The following is a 19,771-nucleotide window of genomic DNA, read 5'->3' as shown; positions in this document are numbered from 1 at the left end:
ATTTCCTACCTTTGGTTTTCTGATTTTGCTTTCTGGAATTCCTGTTATTCAGATGTTGGATCTCCTGGACTTACCTATTTTTCTCCTCTTTTCTCTCCTTACCTCCCCTATCCCCCATTTTCTTGTTTTTTGACCTCCTTTGTAGATTTCCCCAAGTTGATTCTCTGAAGCTTCATTTTTCTTTTTTTTTTTTTAATTTTTAAATTTTATTTATTTTTTGGTTGCATTTGGTCTTTGTTGCTGTGTGCAGGCTTTTTCTAGTTGCGGCGAGTGGGGGCTACGCTTGTGGTGCATGGGCTTCTCATTGTGGTGGCTTCTCTTGTTGTGGAGCACGGGCTCTAGGCGTGCAGGCTCAGTAGTTGTGTCTCGCAGGCTCTAGAGTGCAGGCTCAGTAGTTGTGGTGCACGGGCTTTGTTGCTCCGTGGCATGTGGGATCTTCCCGGACCAGGACTTGAACCCATGTCCCCTGCATTTGCAGGCAGATTCTTAACCACAGCGCCACCTGGGAACACCAGTCCTGTTTTTTTGTTTTTAATAGGACCTTGGGACTTCCCTGGCGGCCCAGTGGTTAAACTCCATGCTTCCACTGCAGGGGGCACGAGTTGGAACCCTGGTTGGAGAACTAAGATCCCACATGCCACACAGCACGGGCAAAAAAAAAATATGACCTCATTCCAGGGTTGCAATATCTTCCTATCTCTGAGGACGTTAATTAATATGCTGTGTTGGGCTTCCCTGGTGGCGCAGTGGTTGAGAATCCACCTGCCGATGCAGGGGACACGGGTTCGTGACCCGGTCCGCGAAGATCCCACATGCCGCGGAGCGGCTGTGCCCATGAGCCATGGCCGCTGAGCCTGCGCATCCGGAGCCTGTTGCTCTGCAACGGGAGAGGCCACAACAGTGAGAGGCCTGCGTACCACAAAAAAAAAAAAAAAAAAAAAAAATATGCTGTGTTGAAGCTTTCATCTCCTGCGTGATGTTTTCTTACCCCTTTCTGTTTTAGTCTTTCGTGTTACAGACTTTCCTTAGCTGCCTGGCAATCATTGGTAGTCTACTTACGTTTAAGAGCAGGGTATTAAAAAGAATATATGTTTGTAAGGTGACCTGATTGGACTTTTTTGAGTAAATCTCCAATGTCCGTATCTTTAGGACTTTCCTCTTGGGCTGGTCAGATTCCTTGGAGAAACCTTCAGTCTTGTCAGGTGGGTTCACCTTGAACTGCTGGCCTACTGGGAGCTCAGTGAGGGAAGAGGACTGGGTATTTTCAGCACTCATGTCCAGATTCACTTCATCTTCCAGGTCTCTGGGAAGGCTTCCTAGTCCAGAAACCTTCTAACCCCCTCTGGAGAGTAAGCATCCAACTTTTTGCCAGAGTTGGGAAGGGGCAGTCTCAAGATCATATGAAGGTCTGAATATTTAAGCACATTCTCTCTTTTTAAAAAACATGTCTTTCCTTTGAAAACATACGACTTTAACATTGAAAACCACTTGGCACGGTAAAGAAGATACAGAACAAAGGATGATGTCATAGAAAGATAACTAGACCAAGACTTAAGAGATGGATTCTGGCTCTGACTACCTCCACTACCAATTCTGTCTAGGCCTCTGGTTTGTTATCTATACAAGGGAGGGTTTAGACTCAGTTGATTCATTGATACTGTCTCAGCTTCTATACTCACCTGCTGAGTATTTCATAATCTTTTTAAAAAAATAAAGTCAAAGCACACAGGATTTTTTTCTGCTTCTGGCCAAGATGGAGGTAATTGCCTAGACTTACCCTCATGCCTGAAAAAAAATCAAAACTCAGGACATTGAAGGAGAGAAATCCCTGAGAGATAGGAAACAAATAAGGTGAGCTTACTGCCTTGTGAGAGTTTCCAGGCTATGACACAGGGGGAACCACTAGGCTCTCTGGTTTGAGGAGACAGCTCGGGTTCATAGTACAGAACAGCAGGAGAAAAAAGCTGCATAGAGGACCCAGGAGGTCTGCAGAAGATCCCTCTTGAATATTCATAATACCGATCAGCATACCAAGTGTGAGGAAACAGGATGGGGAAGGAACCATCAAAAAGGATTATAACAGTGTGTTCCCACCGGCCAGAGAAAAACTCAACTCACAGGATAGTGGATAGACTATTATACCAAGAATTTTATTTTAATCAGGTATAGTAAGGTGACAGACATGGAGATGACTTCCTTGAAAGAAGAGTTTATTACAATTCTCAAGAGCAGGGAGCATGCCATGCCATGCAGGGTCACACGAGGAAACATCAGGTGGGTCAAGAGGCAGGAGTGAAAGGAGAGCATGGCCCAGAAGCTCTGTTATGGTTTCCACGGGGAAAGCATGGGTGAGGCAGCGTAGACCAGTTTGAGTAAGTCTAGAATTGGATAATTTAAACCAATCAGAGGGCTCTGAGCCATAGGGGTAGTCTGCAGTTATGTGGTACCTGGCCCTGTGGTGATTTATAGCAGGGCAGATAATGGCTTGGCGTGTGAGAGTTAAACGTCGTTGCGGGTAGACTTTGAGTTGGTTAGTTTTTATGTGAAAGGTATACTGTGCAGGCAAATTGTTTACTATCTCTAGGAAATAACTAACTTTAGGATGGGCAGTCTCTCCAGGATGAGCAAGGCCCCAAGATGTCAAAGCACCATTTAAAAATTTTTAAAACATTCAATAGGGGCTTCCCTGGTGGCGCAGTGGTTGAGAGTCCGCCTGCCCATGCAGGGGACGTGGGTTCGTGCCCCGGTCTGGGAGGATTCCGCGTGCTGTGGAGTGGCTGGGTCCGTGGGCCATAGCCGCTGAGCCTGCACGTCCGGAGCCTGTGCTCCGCAGCGGGAGAGGCCGCGGCAGTGGGGGGCCCGCGTACCGCAAAAAAAAAAAAAAAACAGTAAAAAAACATTAAACACGAATAATACAAAAATATGATGTATTTTAAGACAAGTATCCAGGAAAGTCTTGCATCATAAATGAACTATTAGCCCTAGATTGAGCATTGCTCTGGACCCAGCTAACAAATCATAAAAACAGGACTTGAAAGGATCAAGCTGTTTCCAGGTCAGTTAGCTGTATTCTAGAACAAAGCCCAAAAAGATTTATAGGAACATAAAAACATCTAGCACCCTACAAAGTAAAATTCACAATGTCTGGCATCCAGTCAAAGATTACCAGGCATGCAAAGAGGCAGGAAAGCACAACCCGTAATAAGAATAATCAAAACATTCAAAACTGACACAGATGTTAGAAGTAGCAGAGAAGGACATTAAGATGGTTGTTTTTTTGTTTTGTTTTTATAAATTTATTTATTTATTTTTGGCTGTGTTGGGTCTTTGTTGCTGTGTGCAGGCTTTCTCTAGTTGCGGCGAGCGGGGGCTACTCTTCATTGCGGTGTGTGGGCTTCTCATTGCGGTGGCTTCTCTTGTTGTGGAGCACGGGCTCTAGGCATGTGGGCTTCAGTAGTTGTGGCAGGTGGGCTCAGTAGTTGTGGCACACAGGCTTAGCTGCTCCATGGCATGTGGGATCTTCCTGGACCAGGGCTTGAACCTATGTCCCCTGCATTGGAAGGTGGATTCTTAACCACTGCGCCACCAGGGAAGCCCAAGACGTTTGTTTTAACTCTTTCATATATTCAAAAAGTTAAGTAGAAACAAGTACAATCTAAAAAGAAGGACGAGGGAGTTCTTTGGTAGTCTAGTGGTTAGGACGCAGCACTTTCACTGCCGTGGCCTGAGTTCAATCCCTGGCTGGGGAACTGAGATCCCGCAAGCCATGCAACACAGCCAAAATAATAATAATGAAAACAAAAAGAAGGACGAGGGGGTGTAATAGGAGGAGAAAGGAGAAGGAAAAGAGAAAGAGAAACTTCTCATTGAACTGCTATAGCTGGATGGGATTCACAGCAGATTAGACATTACAGAAGAAAAACTCAATGAACTTTAAGACATAAGCTATAGAAACTATCCAAGGTGAAACACACAGAAAAAAAGAATTTGCAAAAGAAAAGAGCTTTGGGACAACTCCAAGTTTCCTAATATATGGGTAGTTGGAGTCCCCAAAGGAGAGGTGATGAGGGGACAGAAAAAGTACTTGAAGTAATAATGGCCAAAAACTTTCCTAACTGGATGAAAACTATAAACCCACAGATCCCAAAAGCTAAATGAACTCCAAGCACAAGAAAATGACACCAAGGCATATAAAGCCAGTGGTGAAGAGAAAAATTCCAAAAAGCAGCTGGAGAAAAAAAAATGTTAGAGGAACAAAGATAATGATGACATTTCTCATTGGGAACCATGCAAACGTGAAGACAGTGAAGCAACAACTTCAAAGTATTGACAGAAAAAATTATCAATCTAGAATTCAATACCTGGGGGGGGATAAATCTTTTTAAGATTAAGGCAAAATAAAATGTTTTCAGACACACAAAGGCTGAAAAAAATTCATCACAGGAGGCCTGCTATACAAAAAATGGTAAAGGACATCCTTCTAGAAAAAGGAAAACTAGACCAGATGGAAATCTGGATCTACACAAAGGAATGAAGATTGTGTTATGGCGCTTATGACATGTAGAAGTAAAATGCGTGACAATATTAGCATAAAGGCCAAGAGGGGAAAATATATACTACTGTAAATTTCTTATATTAGAAGTGGTATATTACTTGAAGCCTATGATAATTAAAAAATGTATAATATAAACCCGAAAGCAACACTAAAATAACAAAGAATTATGCCAACATTCAAATATCCAACAGCTGATGAATGGGTAAACAAAAGTGGTATATCCATACAATTAGAATATTATTTAGCCATTAAAAGGAATGAATTACTGACACACGCTACAACATGGATGAATTTTGAAAACATGGTAAGTGAAAGAAGACACAAAAGGCCACATGTTGTACGTTTCCAAGTATATGAAATGTCCATAATTGGCAAATTCATAGACACAAAGCAGATTAGTGATTGCCAGAGATTGGGGGAGGGGAGAATACGGAGTGCCTGCTTAATGGATATGGGGTTTCTTTTTGGGGTAATGAAAATGTTCTGTCATTAGATAGTGATGATGGTTGCACAACATGGAGAATGTACTAAAAACAACTCAATTGCACACTTTAAAATGGTTAACATGGGGCTTCCCTGCTGGCGCAGTGGTTGAGAGTCCGCCTGCCGATGGAGGGGACACAGGTTCGTGCCCTGGTCCAGGAAGATCCCACATGCCGCGGAGCGGCTGGGCTCGTGAGCCATGGCTGCTGAGCCTGCGCTCCGCAACGGGAGAGGCCACGACAGTGAGAGGCCCGCGTACCGCAAAAAAAAAAAAAAAAAGGTTAACATGAAGAATTTTACATTATGTGGATTTTACTTCAATAAAAAGTTAAGCCAACAGAGGAGACTTATGATGGATTTATAAATAAATAATTGTACCAAAATAAGGCAGAAAAAGAAAAAGAGGAACAAAGAACAGATGGGGGCTTCCCCGGTGACGCAGTGGTTAAGAATCCACCTGCCGATGCAGGGGACACGGGTTCGAGCCCTGGGCCGGGAGGATCCCACATGACACGGAGCAACTAAGCCCATGCACCACAACTACTGAGCCTGTGCTCTGGAGCCTGTGAGCCACAACTACTGAAGCCCGCATGCCACAACTACCTAAGCCGGCACGCCTAGAGCCTGTGCTCCACAGCAAGAGAAGTTACCACAGTGAGAAGCCCACGCAACAAAGAGTAGCCCCGTCTCACTGCAACTAGAGAAAGCCCGCGTGCAGCAATAAGGACCCAACACAGACAAAAATAAATAAATACATTTAAAAGAACAGATGGGATAAATAAAAAATAAATAGCAAGATAGTAGGCTTAAGTCTAACCATATCAATAATCACAGTAAATGTAAATGGTATAAACACTCTAATTAAAAAGCAGAGATTGTCAGATTGGATTAAAAAAGCAAAACCCAACTACATGCTACCTACAAGAAACACTTTATTATTTATTTGTTTATTTTTGGCTGCGTTGGGTCTTCTTTGCTGCACATGGGCTTTTTCTAGTTGCAGTGAGTGGGGGCTACTCTTTGTTGCGGTGGCTGGGCTTCTCATTGTGGTGGCTTCTCTTGTTGCGGAGCACAGGCTCTAAGCACGCGGGCTTCAGTAGTTGCGGCATGTGGGCTCAGTAGTTGTGGCTCACAGGCTCTAGAGCGCAGGCTAAGTAGTTGTGCATGGGCTTAGTTGCTCCACAGTATGTGGGATTTTCCCAGACCAGGGATCGAATCTGTGTTCCCTGCATTGGCAGGCAGATTCTCAACCACTGCGCCACCAGGGAAGTCCAGAAACACTTTAAAGACATAAATAGTTTAAAAGTAAAAGGATGGGAAAGAATACCATTGCTGACACTAGCCAAAAGAAAGCTGGAGTAGCTATATTAATATCAGACAAGTAGGTTTCAGGGATAATGAAGGTTATTTCATAATGATGATAGGGTCAGTTAATCAAGGAGCCATAACAATCTTAAACATTTATGCACCTAATAATAAAGCTTCAAAATACATGAAACAAAAAATGGATAGAAATAAGAAACAGACAAATACAAGTACAGTCAGAGTTCAGTTCTCCTCTCAATAATTGATAGACCAAGTAAGCAGAAAATCAGCAAGGATATAGTAGACTCGAACAACGTGGTAAGTCAACTTGACTTTGATTAACACAGGACACCCAACAATAGTAGAATACACATTCTTCTCAAGTGCACACAGAACATTGATCAAGATTCAAAAGGCTTCAAGCCATATTATGTTGTCTGACCACACTATAATTAAATTAGAAATCATTTATCACAAGGATCCGTGGGAAATCTCTAAATATTTGGAAACAAAATAACACACTTCTAAGTAACCCGTAGATCAAAGAAGAAACCGAAAGAGAAATTGGAAAGTAGTCTGTACTGACTTGAAAATGGAAACACAACATATCAGAATTTGTGGGATGTCACTAAAGCAGAACGTAGAGAAGTAACTGATAGCACTACCCACTAAAGAATGTCACTAGACATTCGGCTCCACAAGGATTGAATATAAGCCACTGCAGCCATTGACCTTCCACACACCCTGAAAAGAGTTCAGGACAGAGATCAGGAATGAGGCACTCTGTGCTCTGGGAAAACTGGCAGAACAGACCATAAGATAGATATTTTCAGGAGAAATTTTTTATGAACCTGGATTCTTGCATCTTCCCTTAGAAAAGCACTAAATCATTAACTAAGATTTCCATTCCTTGTGACTAGCAGCAACCTTCTACTGAGATGTGTGCTTGGTTGCACCTACCCGCTTTGCCAAAATCACATATGTACTGACCTCTCCCCTTACCTCTTCTGAACAGTTTCTTGAGCTATCTGAGAGGCTCTCTCCCAGGCTACAGTCCTCAGTAAGACACTGGATAAACTCCACTCACAGCTTGTACATTGTGCGGTTTTGTTTTTGTTTTTTTAAGTAGCAGTAAACACCTATATTAGGAAAAAGGCAAGGTCTCAGGTCAATGATCTCAGCTATATTAATATCAGACAAGAAGATTTCATGGGACTTCCCTGGCAGCACAGTGGTTAATAATCCACCTGCCAATGCAGGAGACACGGGTTCGATCCCTGGTCTGGAAAGATCCCACATGCCACGGAGCAACTAAGCCCGTGTGCCACAACTACCGAGCCTGTGCTCTAGAGCCTGCGAGCCACCACTACTGAAGCCCGCGCACCTAGAGCCTGTGCTCCACAACAAGAGAAGCCACTGCAATGAGAAGGCCACGCACCACAACAAAGAGTAGCCCCCACTCGCCACAACTAGAGAAAGCCCGCACACAGCAACGAAGACCCAATGCAGCCAAAAATAGATAAATAAATAAATAAATAAATAAATAAATAAATTTACAAAAAAGAATCTGCCTGCCAGTGCAGTGGATGCGGGTTCCGTCCCTGGTCCGGGAAGATCCCACATGCCGCGGAGCAACTAAGCCTGTACACCACAACTACCGAAGTCCGTGAGCCCTAGAGCCCGTGCGCCACAACTACTGCGCTCGCATGCTGCAATTACGGGCCTAGAGCCCGTGCACCGCAACTCGAGAAGCCACTGCAATGAGAAGCCTGCGTACCGCAACGAAGAGTAGTCCCGGCTCACCGCAATTAGAGAAAGCCCGCGCGCAGCAAGACACAACGCAGCCAAAAAAAAAAAAATTCTAGAGGAAATTCCCTGATGGTCCAGTGGTTAGGAATCTGTGCTTTCAGTGCCGCGGCCCGGGTTCAATCCATGGTTGGAGAACTAAGATCCCACAAGCTGCCCCCTCCCCAAATAATCTAGAAAAAGAAATTTGAAGTAAGTGGAAGAAAACAAGTAAGGATCTAAGTGGGTATCAATGAAATAGAAAACTATAGAGAATAATCAGTGAAACCAAAAGATGATTCTTTAACAAGATCAATAAAATTGATAAATCTCTAGCCAGAGTGCTCAGGCAATGAGGGCAAAAAAAGAGGAAGACAAAATTACCAATCTCAGGGATGAGAGTGGTGACTGCTACAGATTCCACAGATATTAAAAGAGAATGTTACAGGGAATTCCCTGGCAGTCCGGTGGTTAGGACTCCGTGCTTTCACTGCCAAGGGCCTGGGTTCAATACCTGGTCAAGGAACTAAGATCCTGCAAGCTGTGCGGCACGTCCAAAAAAAAGAGAGAGAGAATGTTATGAACAACTTCATGTCAACAAATTCCACAACTTAGATGAAATGGACAAATTCCTTGAAAGATCCAAAATACAAACACTCTCTCAAGAAGTAATAGCTAACCTGAAAAGCCCTACACTTATTAAAGAAATTGGAATTGTAGTTGAAAACCTTCCCACAAAGAAAACCTTAGGCTTGTGTGCCTTCACTGAGGAATTCTATCAAATATTTATGGAGGAAATAATATCAATTTTACACAAACCATTCCCAAAAAATTTAAGAGAAGGGAATACGTCTCACCTCAGCTCATTCTATGAGACCAGCATTACCCTGACACCAAAACCGGGCAAAGATATTACAAGAAGAGAAAAACATACTGAGATATCACTACCCAAGAGAAAAGGAAATATCTGTTCATGCAAAAACTTGTACATGATATTCATAGCAGTTTTATTTGTAATAGCTAAACACTGGAAACAACACAAATGTCCACCAACGGGTGAGTGAATTGTGGTACATCCATCCAGTAGAATGCGACTCGGCAATTAAAAGGGACTATCGATACATGCATCACTGTGGGAGTCTCAATTATGCTAAGTGAGAGAAGTCATATAAAAAGGAGTACACCCTGTATGATTCCATATATCTAAAACTAGAAAATGCACACTAATCTATAGAGACAGAAAGCAGGTCAATTGTTGCTTGGGGAAGGAGGGGAAAGGGACAGTGGGAGGGAGACATTGCCAAGGGGCACAAGGAGACTTTTGGGTGTGACAGATACGTTTACTTCATGGATTTATACACAAGTCAGAATGCGCCATGTAGCACAATTTCAACTTGTAACACTTGGGATGTCCACTTAATTGGGTTTTTTTTTTTAATGTTATTTATTTATTTGCTGTACTGCGTGGCATGTGGAACTTCCCCGACCAGGGATCAAACCCGAGTCCCTGCAGTGGAAGCACCGAGTCTTAACCACTGGACCACCAGGGAAGTGTACTTAATTGTATTTTAGTTGTACGACAATGAAGAATTGTTTTTTAAATAAGGTATTGTTATCATTATTGTTGTTGTTATTATTTGGCCGTGCCACATGGCTTGCAGGATCTCAGTTCCTGGACGAGGGATTGAACCTGGGCCCCGGCAGTGGAAGTGCTGAATCCTAACCATAGACCACCAGGGAACTCCCGGTATTATTTTTAAAAAATAAAATTAAAGTATACAGCTGGGAAAGGAAATACTGCTTTCCATTGTTGGTTGGCAACTATCTCTAAGAGGAAGAAGTATGTTTTCGTTTCTCTCCAGGACCTAGAGAAAAACCTCTGTGCTGGGTTAATATCAGCCACTGGGAAGATCAGTCATCTGAGATTCTGGATTCTCAAAAAGACTGTCTGCAGAGGCTGACCTTTGCTGTAGACTCATATCTTAAAGAACTTTATCTGGACTCAAATGTCCTCCCTTCAGGAACAGAACAGAAGTTCCTAAGTGTTGGTCACCGAGGTCCTGCAGAGAACAGTCATCTTTTCTACATCTTTCCTTTTGATGCTCTCAACATCCTGGCAAGACCTGAGGAGGTGAAGGCACCTCACCTGCAGCTGTCCCAGCCAGGCCACCGGAAGTGGGCGTGGATCCCACACCCCAGAGTGGGGCTCAGTCTGACAAGTACTTCCAAACCCACTCCTCACCAGTCCCTTTCCATCCCAGAAGAGGGCTCCCCTCCCCACCCATTTTGCACATGAGGAAATGGAGGCCAGGGAGGTCCTGCCTGGTCTTGTTCCAGGACAGTGCAGCTGGAGGTCGCTCTCTGCTGCAGGGCACCTGCCAGCGGGGCCACCGTGATGTCTCCTGCCTCGAATGGCCTCTGGCAGGGCTTGGTGGAATTCCCCTGGCAGGAATTTGGGTGAGGCAGGCAGGGGTTAGCATCCCAGACTGAAGCCAGGCCACCTGGCTCACTTCTCGGCATCTCCAGTTCTAGCCCTTTGACCTTGGACAGGTTACTCAACCTCTCCCTGATTCAGCTCACTCACCTGCAAAATGGAGGTGGTAATAGCACTCACCTCCTGCAAGTGCAAAGAGAATTAAAAGGGTGTAAAGCCATCGGAACAGTGCTTGGCCCCGAGAGAGGCTACAGAAGCACTCTTAAATAAATAAACGGCTTCAGCCCTGTCTAGTCCCGAGGTTTGGGCTCCTGCCATTCCCACCCAGAGAGCCCTGGGTGGAGGCCCCACTGATGCTGCAGAGCATCTGCCCTGTGCCCCCCACGCAGCAGGCACTTTCCAATCCTTCTGTCAGCCTCACTCCAGCAGGATAAGGGGAGGCTTCGTGAGCCTCGTTCCCAAGATGAGGGAACAGACCCCGAGGGGACCACACCACCAGCAGGTGACAGGGTGGGACCAGGCCAGGTCTGTCTGCCTCTGAGACTGGGCCTAGGAGAGGACCGGCCCAAGCGACGCCCACCTAGCGCCTCCTTGGTCTGGAACTCGGGCTGGGGCCAGCCTGGAGGGCACGCTCTGCCCACCAGGCTGCGTGACTTCTGGGGTGTCCCTGCCTGCATAGTAGCCTCACTGGTGGTCGTAAGGGCCCCTCGAAGGGGTCCTGGACACCTGCGTGGGAACAAGGGCAGCCCACCTCTCTCCAGCTGTTTCATGCTCCAGCCCAGCCAGTGCATCGCGTGCATGCATCTGAGAGGCGGGGAGATTGAGAACAGCTGCCTCCGCCTGGATTCTCCCAGAACTCGCCTGGCAACACCCGACCAAGGTCCTCACACCATCCTGGTAAGAATCTCTTTGAGTGGTCATGTTCGTCACATTCAAGGTTTGTGGGCAGATGAGGGCCAGGGATGGGCAGGGAGCGAGGGGCAGGAGGGACACAGACAGCTTGGCGTTTCTCCAGCCGGGAGCTGCAGGACACGGGCTTATCAGCTTGCCTGGCCCTGGGCCGGCTTCCTCATCCTTCTCCTCTCTGTGGCCCCTTCTACCCGCACCCGCTTTGCCTTCTCCTGGGGAGCCTGAGCCCCCTGTCCCAGAGCGGGGGACACAGGGAGATACTTCTGTGGCTCCCAAGCCACTGGGCAGGCTCATGTCTTTAAAGCAAGGAGGCCAGGGAGGGGCCAGGACCCCAGGATGGAGCATTGAGAGCTGGAAGGGATGGTGGACAGAGGAGAGGAGAGACCGGGGGCCGGAGAGGGAGCAGAGCTGGGCTGAACCGGGTGCTCTTCATGCCTTTCTGGCTTTCTCCCGATAGGGGTTCCGCCAAAAGCAGTGAGAGCGGCGGGGCCTGACCTCGGGGCTGGCAGGCAGCGCAGGAGAGGAGCTCCTTTTCCTCACTGCCTCTTGTCGGTCCTGGGACCGACGTCACCCTTCTTGGCCATCTCCCTTCTGTCCCAAGAGGCTGTTGTGCATCCGGCTGCCTGGGGACGTGTGTAATCAGTGCTGACTCATAGTCCCCTGTGGGCCAGAGCTATGGGGGAAGGTCAGCTGGTGGGCCCCGGGATGTGGGCCCGGGGGACCCCCACCTTCTCCTTGGCCTGTGGGGCTCCCTCCGCTGCTGGGTCTCTCCTCATCCTGCAGGATCCAGCTACCCTAGTCCTGACCTCCCAGTGCTGCAGGGGAGCCTTGGGCCATGGCTTCCCTGCTGCAGCCTCAGTCCACCCGACACCTCTAAATTCCTTCCTTGTCCCGGCCCAGCTCCCCACACTGGGCTGCGAGGTGACTGTGGCGTCTGGTCTGGAGCCTGCCCTTATGCTGCTTGCGGAAGACAGGAGATGGCCCCCTGCTGGGGCAGCTCCAGTACTGCTCTCCCCCGGGGCCCCCCACTGCTGTGGGCCGTGCCCACCTCACCCCTGCATGCTCCCTTGGGGTCCCGCATGGGGGGAGGACTCTGCATGTGGGCCCCCAGGGCCTGGAGGGAACACAGAGCTCTTTGTCTCTGGCCTGATGTCTCTCCTCCCCAACCCCATGGAGTTGCCCACTCGCCAAGTACAGGAGGCCTGGGGGGTGGGTACCAGGGCTGGTGGGCAGTGCTGTGCCCTGTGGGAAATGAGCCTTGCCCCCTGTCGGCACAGTCTCGTGCCCAGCCCAGGGGGCCCTGGTGGGGAGGTCAGCAGCCTGCGCTCCTCTCTGGGCTCCCAACCTGCTCCTCCCCAGCTCCTTCCTCAAAGTGCCCAAGCACCGCCCAGACATCAGTGCCAGGTCTCTGGAGGCTTCCTCTAACTCCCCGACCACAGACGGACCCTCCCCCCTTCTTTGGTTTCCGTGGGAACCCTGCCCAGGGAGCACCCAGGGGAGACCAGTGTGAGCTTGGCCCCTCCCTTTTGGGCAGGCAGGGCCCCTGAGTCCCAGCCACCCCTTCTCCCAAACCCAGCCACAGGGCTGGTGCTCAGTGGCCCTGAGGCCCACAATGCAGAAAGGCTGAGGTGGAGGTGGCATCGGCCTTTATTGTGGGGTCTGCACAGTAGGTGCCGGGCCCCTCCTGCTGAGGGAAGGCTGAGACTCCAGCCTGGACCGACCATCCAGTCTCCAGTGAGCCCATCCTCCTCTGCGCACTGGATCCGGGTCCTGTGGGGTAACTCCGCCTCCATCACCCCCTCCCACGTGCTCGGGTGCGTTGCCAGTCAGGAAGCAAGAGCCAGGGCGGGTGGCGGGTCACCTGGTGCAGCAGGCCTGGGGCTCGGGCCCTGGCCCGGCAGCTGCAGAGCCCCAGGTGGAGGCAAGGGCCGTGGCCCCGGCCATGCCACCCTCAGGCTCTGGGTCCAGGCTCTCGTAGATGGTGGGCAGTGAGGTGCGCTGGCTTAGCCGCCGGCGCAGGCCAACCAGCAGGGGCTGGGGCAGGGAGGCCACATCCACGTTGTTGCCCAGGTCCACCCAGGCCAGCACCGGGAACTTGGTGGTGTCCTTGATGGCCTCAGTGAGCTCACGGGCGGCAGCCCGCGTCAGCCGGTTGCCATTGAGCAGAAGCTGGGTGAGGCAGGGCAGCGTCCAGAGGCTGGGCAGCAGCCGGTGCAGCAGCTCATCACTCAGCCCCGTGAAGCTCAGGTCCAGCACTGCCAGCCTGGCGCCCTGGCTGCCCAGGTAGCGCATGATATGCTGCACGTCCCGCACCGACAGTGGTATCCCCGATAGGTTCACGGTCTCCCCCGCTGGCAGAGTCTTCTGGAGGTTGCTCTTGAGGCTGCGGGAGGGTCGAGGGTGGGGAGGGACTGAGCAAGGGCCCCACCTGCCTCAGACAGTGACCCCTCTGTCAGGGCAGCAAGGCCCAGGCCCTGCAGATGGCCACTTCCTAGATGAGTAGCCATGGGCAATGCTCTGAATCGCTCTGAGCCTTAGTCCCCTTTGGTTAAGAGGCGACCTGGCTGTGAGGATTAGATGCACTTGCGTTAAGGCTCCATGAGCTGTTATAAAAACCCTCTGTGTGCTTGCATCACCACACCTGCTACATCTGTTGTCTCTTATTTTTATGCCAACTCAGTGGGGTGGGAATGATTATCCTATTCTGCAGAGGAGCAAATGGGTGCTTGGAGGGGTGACGTGACCCTTCCACGGTCACACACCACTAAGGGGGAGCCAGGTCTCCAAATCGGGGTGTTCTGACCCCTCAGCCCATGCTTTTTTTTCACGTGCCTCCTCTAAGGTTGACCCTTTTGGAATAAGGACAGATGTGGGAACAGGCCCATGGTAAGCAAGAGGGCCGTGTTGGGGGATGTGGGTGGGATCTGCCCTAGGGGAGGGCTCCCTGTGTCCTAAGCTGGAAGGGAGGTTTAGAGACTGAGGAGGGTCCCCCACTGCCCCCAGAACCCCCTCTAGTTCTCTCCTGTCATTTGAACATGGGCCTGCCTGGGGACTGACAGCAGTGGGAACACCTCCAGGGCCCTCACCTGCCAAGGCAGGGAACAACCCCATGGGCTCCAGGCTCAGCATGGGCCACCAGGCCTGAGGGAGGGGGCAGGAGGCTGGGGGGCAAGCAGGGGAGAGCACCAGGGCCCAGGTGCCAGTGGCCTGTTCCCAGGCTGAGTCTGTGGCCACGAGGTTGTGATGGAGTGACTAAGGGGGACCCCGTTGCAGAGTGAGCTGCTGGGCTGGCCTTGGAGGCCTCAGCTTCAGGCAGCCTGGCAAAGAGTCCCCAAAGGGCTTCAGGAAGCAGGGCAGTGTGGCCTTGGGCGAGACACTCTGCCTCCCCTGGCCTCAGTTTCCTTCCCTGGAAAATGGGAATCATGACCCAGACTCCACCTCCCTCCCAGCCTGTCCTGGGGACTCTGCTGACTCCAGCTGAGGCCCCCAGGGGGGCCAGGCCCTGTGATAGGCGGGGCGTTGAGGGACAGGCAGATGGCAGGAGGCAGTCACACGGAGAGGAGCTGGCCTTGGGGAGCATCCGCCTGCATTGCCACCGGCCAGTGACGGGCAGTGATGCAGCCAAGGGTGAGGGCCTGCAGGGTGGGATTTCAGGCCCCAGCTCTTGTTGACAGAGGCCTGGGAAGGGACCCCCCCAGGGGCCAGGCAGCTGGGCTGTGTCTGGGCTTCCTTACCAGCTCTGGGACTTCCTTCGGGGCAGGCTGGACCCCTGCTGCCGCTTGGAGTGAGGGGTGAGGTGGTAGATGAGCTGCCGGCAGGTCTTGTCCGAGGACTCCCAGAGCTCATAGTCCTGCGGGGGCAGCGCTGTCAGGGGAGGCGGAGCCCTGTGAGCCCCCGGGCCTTGGGGACCCAAGTGTGTGCATGCGCACAGGCATTCATCACGGATCACTGAGCCGCCCACTGGTTTTCCCCTCCACCCCCGCCCCCCTGCCCCGTGGCCTGGCACAGAGCCAGGGGAGGCTGCCCACTGGGAGCTGGACAGGCTGGTCCGAGGCCCGTGGTGCTCGGCGGGAGGAAGCCCAGACAATGGGCCCTTGTTCCCTGTCCTCAGGCCCTGGGCCAGAGTCTCGGGCTATCAGCCACTGGCTCCCTGTCTACCCTCGGTGCCCCCCTGGGACTCACCACAGGGGGAGGCAGGACCAGGCCTCTCCAGGGAGCCCTGCTCCACTGACGCCACCCCCAGGGAATAGGAACAAGCCAGGTCAGCACGCTCTTCTTCCTCTCACTCTCCAAGCGAGACCGCACCCGTGGGGCCTGGGTCTGGGCTGCCAGCAGGGAGGGTTACCATTTTCCAGCACCACCACCTGGCTCTCTCTGGTTCCCAAGTGGACCCTTGCAGAGGCCCAGCTCAGGCAGGATGTGGGGTGGACTGCTTTCCACAGGCTGGCACCAAGCACGCTCCACCACCCAGCACATTCTTTTACCCAGTCCCTCTGTTAACAGCGGGCACCACAGTGGCAGCAAGGCCCAGGGGTCACCGCGATGGCTCTAGGCTAGCCTCACAGACCCCTCAGTGACAAGCGCGCCTGGACGTGGCAGTTCAGAGCTGGCAGAGCCCAGAGTGGGCATTCCTGTTTCACTCGGGGGCTCACTGTGACAAAGGGCCGGGGGCCGGGGGCTGGCCACAGGCTGTGTCAGGAGTGCGGCACCTTCCATGCTTATGGCAGGACGTCCGCAGGTGCCGACATAGCAGGTGGGGACAGGTGTTCTGGGCAGACGTGGTGGCAGGAAGGGAGTTGAGGCTGCAGGTGGCAGGTGCCAGCTCAACACGAGGAGGGATGTGCTTGTGGCTGAGTTGCTGTGGGACGCAGTGGGAACATGTGGACAGGGGTTCCAGCCAAGGGAGCTCTCTTCTGGCTCTGGGACTCAGGGGCTGGGAGCCTGGTTCCATCAATGGATTTGTCAGAATGTCCTGTATCCCAAAGGGTCCTCATATGACTACCTGCCTGGGTCCCAGGGCCTGGCGCACAGTGCTGAAATTCAGGAAACGGGTCTAGGGAATTCCCTGGCGGTCCAGTGGTTAGGGCTCCGTGCTTCCACTGCAGGGGGCACAGGTTTAATTCCTGGTTGGGGAACTAAAATACTGGATGCCGTGCTGCAGGGCCAAAAAAAGAAAAGAGGAAACGCGTCTACCCAACAGATGACTTTCCAGGGCTGGGAAAGCAGAGTTCCCATGTGCTCCAGCTGCTGGCCAGCCTCATACACTGAAACTGGCATCAGGTCCCAGAGAGGGACAGTGACCCGCCTAAGGCCACGCAGCAGACCAGGTGAGGGCCCAGATCCTAGCTCCCAGCTCTGGGCTCTTCTGGTCTGTCAACCACACTACCCAGCCTGGGGCCCGTGCCTCACCGACTTGGGGCACTGCAGGTCCCGGGCCAGGTTCACAAGCAGGTCGTGGGAGATGGGGTCCACCAGATTGAGGAAGGCCACATTCCTGTAGAGGATGTCTGTGAGGAGGGTCCCCTCGAGGCCTAGGTCCTGCAGGTAGTGAGAGTGGAATGAGCCAGGGGTCGAGGCCTCCCTCCCCTAGCCCCCATCCCAGTCAGCCAGAGGCTCTCACATCTGTTCCCCTCTCTCCATTTCCCCTCTGAGGCTTGCTGGAGCCCTCCACACAATGGCGATGAGCAAACTGTCCGGGGCAGGTGGACCCTTTGGATGAGCAGAGGGTCGGTGCATCAGGGGCCTCAGGGAGGTGGTAAGTGGGTCCAGGAACCCTTAGACTGGTTCCCTGGAGGTGAAACGTTCTGCTAAGACCCCCTGGCTCCTCTGGGATTGGGCTTGTCTGGGGTATTCTCTGGGGGCTCCTTGATGATCCCCAAATGCCCCTGCCCTCCTCATTCCCTTTGGGGCCCCTGCCTCTATCCACCTATCCCCGAGCTCTCCTGAGCTATGGCCGCCACCTCTTTGCTGACGGGTCCAGACCCTTCTTGTCAGGGTGGAACTCTCTCTCTCTCAGCTCATACGACCCAAAGGCAACTCAGACTGGGTGTGTCTCGCCTCCTGTGCCCCAGCTCAGTAAAGGGTGCCGCCATCCCATCTTCCCAGGCACTTGGGCCAGAGCCCAGGAATCACCCCGCACTCTTCCCTCATCCCTCCTCTGCCCAGCTCTCCCCACCCCAAGCCCACTGCTCAAGGAGCTTCAGGCCTCCTCCCCTCACAGCCTCCTCCCGGGGCTCCCAGCCTCCTGATACCCTTCCAGTCCACCCTAATGCTGCCAGAGCCAGCTCTATGAAACACACGCTTGACCCCTAACCCCTTCAGTGGAAACCAAATGCTCTCAAGGTTGTATGATGGCAGAGACTCGCACACAGCCTGCAGTCTCAGAACTCCCTGTGGCCTGGCCTTCACACCCTCTCTCGCCCACCAGCCTTCCTGTCCAGCCTCCAATCCTCCCACCCCTCACACAGATCCCATCATCAGGTCCCTGGCCTGCCCTGGCCTTCCTGCCTTCACCCCTTGGCCTCTTCCTCCTGTTATTCCCATAGGCCTGGTGTGGTGCCTTTTCGGGGTCCGTTTAGAGGATATGCCGACAAGCTGACGAGACAGGCACAGCCAGGAGGGGCCTCGAGACCCCATGTGGACCCTCCCCAAGCCAGAGTGTAACATGTTCTGTGTATAAGCCCAGGGCACAGGAGGCCAGGCCAGGCCAGAATGACCAAGGTCCATAACTGCAGAGTCCCTGAAGGTTACGGGGCAGGACAGGCGGGCCTCAAATTCCAACCTTCGGGACACCAGTGGGCAACCTAGCTCGTTCCCCAGCTAAAATTTCCAGATGGTGCCTTGGGCTGCAGATGCCATGCCGGACAGAGATCGTGCCTCTGAATAGTCTCTCGCTGATTTATGCTGCTCTGTTGTTTGCATTTTAAACACGGCTCAAGTTGGAGATGACAGCTAGGGAGGATCCAGTAGAAGGGAAGGATGGCTGGTGAGCCTGGGCTGACCCAGTCAGGGTCCCAGACCAAAGCCTGCCTTCTGCTGATGTGGACAGCTCCTCTTAAAGGGCCAGCCCCACCTTTCCAGCCTGCTGAGCCCAGAGAAAGGAAACCCAGTGCAGCAGGAGGAGCAGAGCTGGGAGACTGGAGGGTGAGCTCTGGCCTTGGCTGGCCCCCAATTTGCTCTGTGGCCCTAGGCTCACTGCTTTTCTCCAAGCCTCAGTTTCCCAATCATCCACCTGCAGGTCAAAGACCACCGGCACAGCTGATTTCGGCTTACAGGACGGGGCCGATTGTGGTGGCAGCTGCTGCAGGGTATAGGGATGTGGGCAGAGAGAGGAGTGGCTTGCTCAGTGGTGATGCTGGGATCAGAACCCATGTCTCTTAAGGCAACCCAGGGCTAGGGATATGGGACTCAGGTACCTGGTGTATGTGGAACCAGAGCCCCCACCCGTCGTGATGTGATGTTGTGATGAACAGATGCCAGGTGTGTGTACTCAGTGGGCGAGAGCTGCCCGTTAGGAGGATGGGCATTGTGTGCTGTGGCTTTGTCTGAGCTGACGTGGGGAGGTTGCACCCACTGACCAGCTGGGCTGTCGCTTCCCCAGGTCCTTGCTTCGGGGTCCAGTGCAGCGCCTCCCTTCACCCTGGAGGGGGGAACCATCCTCTTCCCATTGCCCCTCAATACAAGATGATTCACCCCCACCTGCCCTCTTCCCAGCCGCCCTCCTTTCTTCTAAGGGCCTGAATGTGGACTCTTAGCTCCAGGCTTGGGAGCACCCTCAAACCCCAGAGACGCGTACAGTCATGGGACCCCCTCCACACTCACAGTCCCCCCGACCCCACAACTCTAGCTGACTGCCTTCCCTCCCTCGCCCTCCGGCCCAGACAAGACCCCCACCGCTGAGGCCAGTCGTCCCCTCCCCTCGGAACCCGCCCGGCCCGCGCGCCCGAGGCCAGCTCCGCATCTCCTCCCGGCCCCTCCTCGGCCTCCAGCCCCGGCCGGCCGGCCGGCTGCTTGGCTGCTTCTCTCACCTGGCGCAGGAGGCGCAGCAGCTGCCGGGCGCGCTCCGGCCGCCGCTCGCGGAGCGTCGACTGGATCTCGCGGAGCCAGCGCACCCGGCGCTCATAGGGCGCCGGCCCGCACCCCGCCGCCGCCCCAGCCTCCGAGCCCGCTTCGGGACCGGGCCGCCGGCCCAGCCGCGCCCCCATGGCCGCCGCGCAGCGGGCGCCGAGCCGGCGGGAGGCAGGGCCGCTTGCGCCCCGCCCCTGGCCCCGCCCGGGATGCTCTGGGCGGGGAGCGCGGGA

General features: G+C 52.7%; 2 protein-coding genes across 2 annotated transcripts in view; one reads left to right on the top strand and one right to left on the bottom strand.

The window, feature by feature from the left end:
* Positions 1-9,993: 9,993 nt before the first annotated feature.
* The window catches only part of GGT1 (gamma-glutamyltransferase 1), a 32,962-nt gene continuing 23,184 nt past the window's right edge, over positions 9,994-19,771 (top strand). Inside the window, exon 1 of the mRNA XM_060310710.2 lies at positions 9,994-11,459. The gene's annotated coding sequence lies outside the window, so the exon portion shown is untranslated. The remainder of the gene's footprint in view (positions 11,460-19,771) is intronic.
* Positions 13,101-19,684, bottom strand: LRRC75B (leucine rich repeat containing 75B). The gene is made up of 4 exons (XM_030836247.3): positions 19,499-19,684; positions 16,881-17,009; positions 15,206-15,321; positions 13,101-13,854 (listed from the first exon to the last, which is right to left on the bottom strand). Exons 1-4 carry the CDS (start codon positions 19,673-19,675, stop codon positions 13,329-13,331), a joined length of 948 nt encoding a protein of 315 aa, XP_030692107.1. The 5' UTR covers positions 19,676-19,684; the 3' UTR covers positions 13,101-13,328.

The sequence above is a fragment of the Globicephala melas genome, chromosome 13 (genome assembly GCF_963455315.2).
Source record: "Globicephala melas chromosome 13, mGloMel1.2, whole genome shotgun sequence".
In the NCBI taxonomy this organism is placed as follows: domain Eukaryota; kingdom Metazoa; phylum Chordata; class Mammalia; order Artiodactyla; family Delphinidae; genus Globicephala; species Globicephala melas.
Note: the sequence above shows the minus strand (reverse complement) of the source record. Positions and strands in the feature narration are given on the sequence as shown.